Source organism: Erpetoichthys calabaricus, chromosome 7 (genome assembly GCF_900747795.2).
Source record: "Erpetoichthys calabaricus chromosome 7, fErpCal1.3, whole genome shotgun sequence".
In the NCBI taxonomy this organism is placed as follows: Eukaryota; Metazoa; Chordata; class Cladistia; order Polypteriformes; family Polypteridae; genus Erpetoichthys; species Erpetoichthys calabaricus.
In genome coordinates, this window is record NC_041400.2 from 33,913,928 (window position 1) to 33,924,419 (window position 10,492).

The window sequence follows — 10,492 nt, forward strand, 5'->3', positions numbered from 1 at the left end:
AAGCCACAAGGAAATGACACATGATCAGTGACCGGTGGGTTTGAAGAACTGGAGCCCCCGGTGAAGTAACGGGTGCCAGTGCACCGCTAAGCAGTGAAACACAGTTGGTAAGCTTTATCCCCCGATAACACATTCACTGCAGTTCAAAAACAGATGTGCCACACAGTTACAATTGCTGCACTAGTGCCAGGATAGCCAGCAAGCAGGAGAGATGGGCTGAGTATACTGTAAGCTGCAGGCATTGCATCAAATTCAGACCCATTGTCCCCACCAGGCAAAAATGTCACTCATACCTCGAAATCAGTGACATTTATGGGCTTGCACAGAAATCAATACTAGACCTCACCCTTCTCTACGAATCATTGCAAGGTCCAAAATCTTTTCTCTTAAAAACAATTATTTGCCTTTACAAATGCTGTGCCCACAGCAAGGAACCAGCGGGAGCATGCATTACTGTGGTTTATTCACAGGTGACAGTTGCTCTATGGCACACAGCAAGACCCCATTTGTACCATGATACTGTTGGACAACACACTTCACTCAAATTTGGCAAATCGCAATGCAACTTTACTCTTTGTTACACCCCAAGTTGGGAACCCTTGCTTTATGGTGATTTCAAATTTTTTTGAGACAGTCAAACATCATGTGATCAGTTTTATTGCTTTATCAGTACTAACATAAAATAAATTAATTTAAGATAGATAGATAGATAGATAGATAGATAGATAGATAGATAGATAGATAGATAGATAGATAGATAGATAGATAGATAGATAGATAGATAGATTTTCATTGTTTAAATGAAAAAATAATAATTTGTATCAGTGAGCACATGTATTTATATACCTACTGTATATTACAGTTTACTCACCTTTCTCCACTGCCCTTCCATTTTTCTCTATATAGGGTGTTTCCAGAAATCAGACAGAATAAACTTTATTGCTACATTTATGAGTTTTGAAACAATATTTATTTATTTATATATTTATATTTTAGGGTAGGATAAAGCCCAGTATCTTTGTATATGTAGTTTCTTGTCACACGATGACCGATGTGCTTCTCTCCTATAGATGGGTCTTTGTAGGTTCGTCATGACATGATAATTGACCCTGTACTACAGTATATGAAGAGTTCCCTCTGATGGTAAATGGTGTACAGATAATCCATATTTCTATGCACCTGAAAATATCTCAGCCACTCCAAATACCATTTCCTCTATTTATCTGAATCCCTTACATAAAGCACTTGAATTTTATTTGATGCTATTGTTGAGAAATGCATGGATTTGTGAGTTTCTAACTGAGTGGTCTCCTCCAGATTCAGCTTCTGAGTTTGTAATTTCAAGCGCTGTGTGGGGTTGTGCTTGTACCTCTGTTGGCATTGGGGGTCTTCCTTTAAATAAGTGAGATCAGAGCAAAAATGAGCACCTCATGAGGAGGTGGGCTTGACCAGAAAGGATTTATAGAAATATGTGTTTGAATCATACTGTATATATTGTACAAGACTACTGGGCATTTATAGAAAGAATCTGTTTCCAGCATTTAGGTGTTTGATAGAAAGCCAATATAAACAAAATAAAAGTCAGCTTTGTTCTCTCTTTTTTAGACGCTTTGCAGTACTCTATGAACCGTTTATTATTACTGTTTTCTGATTCATTTGGGATTGTTAAATTTTAAACTTTAATGCTCATTGCAAAACAACTCTCATTTCTTCAATAAGGTTTCTACTGAAAGGAAAGCTTTAGGGACCTTTGTATTTCATTATGCAAAAAATGCCTATTACCACGAAACAGTTTATTTTGTTTATCATTCAAGGATAGCTGGCAGGTAAATTCCACACGTTTTCTCCAAGAAAAAATGCTCTTCAGACAATCAATCAGCCAATGCATAATCATTTTAGTTATCAGAAAACAGTGAATTACCTCCCAAAATACAAAGAACGAGTTTTTCAATGCATTTGACAAATAGCGCTTATTATGATGTAAAGTATTGTCAAACTTAACAACCAAAGCTTTTTAATTTGTCACTGAAAGGTTAGAAAAGCCTACTTACAGTACACTTTCTCCATGACAGTCTTGAAGCAGAAGTTTTTTCCTACTGACTGCATATTAGTTCTTTGTACTAATCAGTTATTGCAAGTTGCTCATTATTTTAATGGGTAACAAAGATCTCTTTCAAAATGCTGTGCAACTAATATTGAATTTTTTGTAAAAAAGAAATAAATAAATAACCTTGTCTAGAATCAACACAGGTGATGTTAGTAGTAGATAAGATATTGAAATTGCACTTTAAATTTCTATTCATCCATTTACTATGAAAGTTCAGGATTGTGCAGAGATGAAACCTAATCCAAAAACAATAGGGTAGAATTTAATAACAACATAACAGTCTCAAACCTGCCTAATGCAATTCACAGACAGACAGAGACTTTTAATGACAACTTTGGATACAATTCTGGATGGGACTCCAGTCCATTAAAGACTCACTCAAGCACACACTCTGGGCGCCGTGTGTTTAGCATACTGGGTTAACATAGAATTGCAAGTTAACCCGACAAGCACGTCTTCACAAATGTAGGAGGAAAACTGAAGTATCCTGAGGAAATCAGATGCAGATAAGAGAAGATCATGTAGACTTTACATGGACAGCAGCCAGGCGCAGCATGCACTTTTGAAACAGCAGCACTAACCACTGCACTTGCCTGCAGCCTCATATTTCACCTATTTTCAGAGTGTATTCTTCCAGTAGTGGACTAGATGTCATTCATCCCTAGGACACACTACTGCTTCCATTATAAGATGGACTCTGGCATCCCAAGACAATAAACGACTCAGAAGATTACATAAGCACAGACGGGCAGAGGATGATGTTTGTAATGGTGGCTTTTCATGTATGGCTTTATTGTTTGAGGCAGGCAGTGTGGTGTGTCTAATATATTGGACTTTAAATGCAAAAGTTTCCAGCTCACTTGCTGCCTCTTTGTGACCCCAAGCAAATCACTTAACCTACTTATACTGCAGTTGTTAAAAAAAAATAATCTGTAAACAGTTATAACGTATCTTGATTTTCCTAGTCGCCTTGGAAAAGGATGGGACCTAAATGTAAACCAATAATAACTTTTCACTTGCTTTACTTCACTCTCATATTGGCTTCTGGCAGAATCACAGAGTGCAGTTTCAGAGCTATTGACTTAACAACTGCCTTCAGAGCAAAATGAAGTTAACTTGTTTTCTTTCGCATGGGGTGCATGATTGATTTTACAGACTAGAAATGATTATAGACGCAGAGGTTTGTTTGGAGTTTACACATTTTACATCAGTATAGAAAAATCTTGCTGTTTGCGATTTTTTCTGCCAAGTTTGCTATTGATTTTCATTTGCCTAATACCATGTGATCTGCATGTTTCTTTTCAAACATGGTGCAAGTTTTTAAATCTCGCATTTGTAATTTGATTGATTTTCTTCTTTTCCGCTTTTCTAGTTTAAATGTGAAATAATTAATTACATATGTTTTACACGTGCTCTCAATATTTGTCAATTTCTGTATCACATATTGAGTGTAAAGAGCAGTGCTGGAGCTTTTCAATATGCACGTTGAACTGTGATCTGGAGTACATAGGTAAAACAATGAGTGTTATGCAAGACCAATTAAATAAAGTTTAAAAATACAAATCAACTAAACGCAAATGTTCTGAAAATAATAATATGAATGTTTAAACTTGTTTCTGTTACTCAAATGGACAAAGTCTACAAATGAGGACGGAATACAGTAGCAAAGACAAAAGCTGTGATATTAATATTTACTGAGTTTGTGTTCATTGACTCCCATGTTTGTCTAAAAAACTTTTTTTCCATCATGTGCATTTTGAAAGCTTTGTATATAATCAGTTTGTTTATCTAACTCAGGTAGGCTCCAGCTGGATGGATGGATGGATGGGTGGAAGGTAGGAAGGAAGGAAGGGTCAGGTCCAAAACTATAAGGATATGCAACACACCATAAGACTTCCAAAGAGAAACACATGCAACCTGTACATCTTAAAATTATATAAAGCAGAAAAGTGAAGATAAGCAGTAAACAAGTAAGTGGATCCAAACACCATATGGTGCACACAAACCAACTTTATGTATTGCACTTGTTTCAGTCTTACTATGCTAAAATGTTCAGCACAGGCTAAAATTGTCTTTTGTGAACACGCTGTACTGAACACTGTGATATTAACTGTGATCATCTGCTGCCTTCTCAGTAACATGGTACATATACAGTATAATGACAAATAAACAGATGCAGTTCATTGGCCCCTGACTATGACAGAACTTGCAAAGTTACATTGCACTGATGATAACACTGCTTCGTGTCTATAGTTATTCAATATACTCTAACACTTCTTGTTTATTAGTTTTACTTTTTTTCCCAGTTGAGTCAAGTTGGTTACAGACTTTCATTTTAATTTTTAGCAAAACATATTTGAAAATGAGCCTATGAACTTTCAAATTTACCTTTCTTAAACTGACTCTTTTTACAGCACTATTGTTACTCTTTACTTTTATGACTGACACCTTTCTCCAAGGTGACGTATAACAGTTCAGATACACTTGGTGACATTTTTTTTGTTCTTTCCCAGTTGAAGCACAGGCAGGTGAAGTGAGATAATTATGTTAGTACCAGGATTTGAACCCACACCATCAGGGTTTGAAATCTAAAGCTTTAATTACTATCCCACACTGACAAAACAAATTACTAAAAAAACTGACCTTCCATTCAGTTCTCCACCCATTCTTAAACTCACAAACTCCAGACATAGCTCATCAAGGCCAGAGCCCACCACAGCACTATCAGGCAAAAGAAGGGAGCCAAGTACGGGTGCGCCTGGACTGTAACTTATTTTTTCAGGACAGGCACTCTCACACTGGGCTAATCTTAGCCATTAAACAACAGAATATACACATCTATCGGAGGAAGCTGGACTGCACAGAAAGAAAACCCCATCACAAATACACATACATACATACATACATACATACATACATACATACATACATACATACATACATACATACATACATACATACATACATGGGGAGAACATGCCAATTCCACGTGGACAAAAGCAGAATTCAAACCCAGTAGCAGCTCAATCCATACTGCTGTCATGCCGATCAAGCTCTTTTTCCTTAATCAAATATGCAACACTTCTCTGATGTTAATTAGCAAACATTCGGATTAATCTTAAATTGGTCTTAATACACTTCGTTGTTTGTCTCAGTAAATCAAGAAATCCAGCCATGCATGAAAAATAATGGCTCAATAAGAAGTTAATAACTTTAAAGAACAGGCATTTTCACCACAGCATAAAATACTTAGTGTTATAAGATTAATGTATTTGTATATATTACAACAGCAATACATTGGTAGTGTATCGTAATGAATTTACTGTAATGTAGTCACGTCAGCCACATTGAATGTAACAAGTAAACATTCTATTCAATATTTAGTTTTTTTTTTTAAATGGAAAAATATATTTCAATTTCAAATTCTCCAAACATTTTACACTCATGCATATATTATACACAAACACGCACATACACAAACATTATTATTATTATTATTAATATTAACAATATTTGAGCTGCAGTATTTGTGCTACTTAATAGTGTCTGGTTTATTAAAATGTTCCAAATCACTGTTTTTCTCGTTTTGTGTAAAAGAAATGAATAATATAAACTTTATGACAGCACTCGTACAATACATCCCCTACCGACAGGTCATTGCAATACAGTGCATGTGCTATAAGGCCAGTATAAATATACTGCATATGCGTTTCTGCATAAGAAACTACGAACACGTGTTAATTTATTCCTTTATAATTTAGAATCAATCTGAAATGTTTAACATACTGTTAAAAGGGAAAGTCCTGCTTTAACTTTCTTTCTAGATTCCCCAAACCATCATTGCCTTTACAGCTTAAACGGCGCCTTTAGCAGGATTATCTGAAACCTTCGCACTGGTGTTTCCTAATGGTAAGTGACCTTCATCTAATTAAAAGTAACGTCTTCGTTTCGCATACTAGCCCTTTGGTAATAACAAAGCCTATGTTAATGGGTGCAATATCCGATGTCAAGGACCTACAGGTTTTTCTTTTAAACGTCATTAATAATTAGTACCAAATTAAAACTTTAAGGTCAATTATAAAGGGACTTGGATCTGTGGGCAGCAACTAAATGCTTACAGTTTGGTTCAGAACTTAAAGTGTTTCATGCAGGTGCTTTTCAGAGCCACGTAATACCTTTAAATATTGTTTTCATCTGCTTTCCTACACATTAGTGACAGACATAAAGTACGAAGCAAACATAAATATCCTTCATGCTATTATGAAAGTTTAGTTTACATTTCGAAAAGCGAGGAAGCACGAGAAATGCGGTCTTCGTCAATATTTACTGGTTAGCCGTAACTGGCCGCAGGGTTAATTGTGCACTATGTTTAATCTTTTGAAACTCCTATCTATCTATCTATCTATCTATCTATCTATCTATCTATCTATCTATCTATCTATCTATCTATCTATCTATCTATCTATCTATAATTATTATTATTATTATTATTATAGATGTGAATCGTTTCTTTAAACATTTTGCCAAAAAAATAAAACAGCTCCAATTCAGCACTCCGACTTTTGGACAGCTCCTCCTGGCTAGATGGCTGCCAACCTCTCATACAAACTGCTAGTACATGTGAAACACACATACAGATACTTTGCAACGTTTTTTCCCTTAATTATGAAGCGATTCTTTTTCATTAATAAACTTCTTAACCGACGAAAATGAATGAAAGTCTCGTTAAATGTCATAGAGAGAAAGGCAGCTTGTAATAATCCCTATTAAATAATAACCAGGGAGACTTTCAATTGAGTAAAACCATCTTTGGCCACAAAACGATTAAGTTTTGTTACCCTGAATACATCACAGACCAATTGTTTTGTTTCTGGATATAAAGAAGCTACCTTCCAAACTTCTTTCAATTTTTTTTATACGCTTCCATGTATTAGTCACGTTCTATATCCCCAGGCACGCAAAGATCATTTTAAATTTATTTTCCCTTGCCTTACTTACTGTTTGCTGCGACCAGAAACGGGTTCCAAAGGTATAAAAAGAAAGTGAAAAATCCTAGCTTCCGTTTAGGAACAGTATCCATGGCTTGCAGACAGTAAAGCTGTGGCTGCGAGAAGTGAATGCTGCTTTCTCTCCGATGCGTCCCGTTTCTTTCTTCCTTCCTCTCTCTCTCTCTCTCTCTCTCTCTCTCTCTCTCTCTCTCTCTCTCTCTCTCTCTCTCTCTCTCTCTCGCTTTAGTGCAGCTCTCGCTCGCCACCCCTCTGCCAAACCCATTTTAATATACTCTGCATGTCCTTTCAGACACACCTACAGCCCTCTCTCCCCTCCCTGAAAGAGGCGCAACATGCTTGCTTCTGGCAGAAACTGCAGAAGAGCACGGTAGCAGCTTTAGGAATTTTACTGAGATAGTCAGGGGATGAATATCATGTTATAAAATAAATCTAGTAGATATTGATCAAAATAATGGAAAAGGGGAAATTCTTTCGTTTCGTTACAGGTATAAAGATAATACGGATTGAAAGATATATTAGAAACTGAAAATATTAGCGTTGAAAACAGACTTGTTCCGATTTATTAAAATACAGGTTTCACATGCATGTGCAGAAGTGTATTCAGAGGATCAAAACTAGCATGTGTGTTGCGGAGGGGGTAACGCGAGACACGAGGAAGTCCTTGGGTCCCCATGCTTTGCACTTACGAGTGGCACCCCACCGCGCCACAGCAATGCTCCAGAGGACACGTTCCTGCCGCCCCGCGCGTCCTGAGCTAAGTACATTTGGGCTCAGCAAGCACATCATGATGTCTTTATTTTTAGATCATTTTCCACCGTTCTAAAAGGTTGAATCTGACAGTGCCGTGGTCCTAATTAGAATAGTAAAATGACAACAGACTAACATGCATGAGTGACTGAGCTTAGCAGTGCAAGAAGTGGCAAAGGGTTAGCACAAATATCTTCCTGAAAGAATCCATTAATTGTGTGTTTATTTAGAACTGCATTGTTTACCCTTTATAGTTTCAGCTCGTTAATCATCACAGTATCATACTTGTTTGAAGTTCATCAGTGGCTGGCATTTGTGGTTTTTATATCTCAATGTAACTCAGAGTAATATATGTTGAGTACAAATCAGGAGATCATGTCAGGAAGTCTTTCTAGGAAAAAAATAACAGACGGTGATGTAAATGTCCAAATGTGTTAAAAAATGGTGGCAGGGTGGTTCATTGGACAGCCAAGTAGTTGTGCCTCAATTTACTTACATATCCAAATGGTGTACAGGTTAGAGAGATCCTAGCAATGGAGTTAAGCCTTGTCTGTACTTCTGCCTTTTGCTCAAAACAGCTAGAACAGACTCCATTTGGATTATGCAAATAAAAAAAAAATAAAAAATGATGCTCAGATACTGTATAGTTATTCACAAACATCCAACATGGAGCTGTGTTGTGGACCCTTGTGCTGTGAAGTTAGCCCTTTGTGTGGACATTTTGATTCTATATCCTTTGACAAGGGTCCAAGTCAAGTGGATTTATTGTCATACCATCCATACACCATATTGCAGCACACAGTGGCAAGAAATAACATTCCCCAGGTCTGCGATGCAACAGATACATAAACACATGACGAAAGAAAGATAAGTAACAAACTATAAATAAATAAAAGGAGAATGAAGAGATTCTTATAAATTGACAAGAAAATAAATTCATAAATAATAACTAATAATAAAAAAGTAGCAACAAATGTAACAGTTGTACTGCATATACTCTAATTACACTGCTAGGAGCAGATCTGAGGGTGGGTGGGGGTGGTCAGCACTGTGTTAAGAGTCTGGAGAGCCAAGGGTTAGAATCCGAAGTAGATCCAGGCAGAACTGGTTCATATGCTCCGAACCTCTTGCCAGATGGAAATGGAACAAATAGTCTGTGGAGGGATGGACGCACAATGCTCTAGGTCTTGCAGATGCAGCGCTTGGTAAGGATGTCTTTAATGGAGGGTAGAGAGGTTCCAATGATCTTTTCCTGCTGTGTGCATTACCTCCTGTAGGACCTTGCAGTCAGAGACACTGCAGTTCCCAAACCAGGCAGTGATACAGCTGGTCAGAATTCTCTTGAGGGTACCAATGTAGAAAGTGATGAGAATGGAGGGAGATACACTGTAGGCTTGGCTTCCTTGGCTGCCAAAGGAAGTGGAGATTCTGCTCCATGTTCTTGGCTATAAAGGTGGTGTTGTTTGAACAAGTAAGACCAGCATGCCAGGCGCACATCAAAGAATTCTTTGTGTGTTCTTTACTGTACTATTGATCATTCACCACAAAGCCATCAAAGTGCAGCAGGGTATGGACCGCATGGGCCTTTCTGATGTCAACAATAAACTCTTTCATCTTGATCATGTTAAGAGAAAGATTGTTGCAGTTACACCAGTCTGCATATTGTCGTATCTCCATTCTGTAACCTGATTCATCCCCATTGTTTATAAGTCCCATCACCATTGTGTCGTTAGTAACACTTAATCATGGTGTTAGAGCTGTACGCAGAATTACAGTTGTGAGTCAGCAGAGAAAACAAAAGTGGGCTGAGTAGGCAGCCATGGGGGGTGCTAGAGTTCAGCATGTTGGTACTGAAGATGTTGTTTCTGACACAGACTCTCTTGTTTTGGTAAATATCTGTCTAGATGATATTGGCTGTTAGGTTTCTAACCTAGGAGTGATAACTAGCCTGCATTTTGTTGTGAGCTCTTCACTTGTGATGATCAGTTTTGTAAACTTTGTATTGTAACACTTATTCCCAAACAGTCTCCCAGACTGATGCTTGCTTAATTATGTTGACCTCTTTTGTAAGTCACTTTGGATAAAAATTTCTGCTAAGCTAAAACTGTAAATGTAAATGTAGTGGTTAAGGCTTTCAACTTCAAAACCTGAGGCTGTGGGTTCAGTTACTACTATTGACATCATGTGGTTGTGATCAAGTCACCTCACCAGCCTGTGCTCCAAATGGAAAAACAAAAGAAATCTAACCAATTTTTTCTCAGATGTTATAAGTCACCTTGGATAAAGACATCAACCAAATAAGTAAATAATAATAATACAATTTTACGTAGGTAATCAATATCTTTAGTATTCTTAATTGTGTCTTGTCTGTCATTAATAAATACAAAATGGAATGAAATAAAAAAGAAAACTGGCAGCTGAGCAGTATTTAATTTACCAAACAGCAGACGGTATCAAATATTATACTGTATACTCTAATGCGCAATGTGTATTTATAAAGTGTGCAGCATAGTTATTAATGGACAGCAGTCAGTCAATGGCAGTTATTGAAAACTCTGAAATTTCTGTTCTGGGCTTTTTATGCTTTGGCATCACCTGTCAGACTTAGAATAATTTATGCCCAAGTTGC

General features: G+C 37.0%; 1 protein-coding gene across 1 annotated transcript in view; it reads right to left on the reverse strand.

Moving 5' to 3' along the window:
• Positions 1–7,249, reverse strand: part of cntnap3 (contactin associated protein family member 3) — a 603,541-nt gene extending 596,292 nt beyond the window's left edge. The window contains exon 1 of the mRNA XM_028804840.2: positions 7,106–7,249. Within this exon, the coding sequence (XP_028660673.1) occupies positions 7,106–7,187 (82 nt within the window). The 5' untranslated portion in view covers positions 7,188–7,249. The remainder of the gene's footprint in view (positions 1–7,105) is intronic.
• Between the last annotated feature and the right edge of the window lie 3,243 nt (positions 7,250–10,492).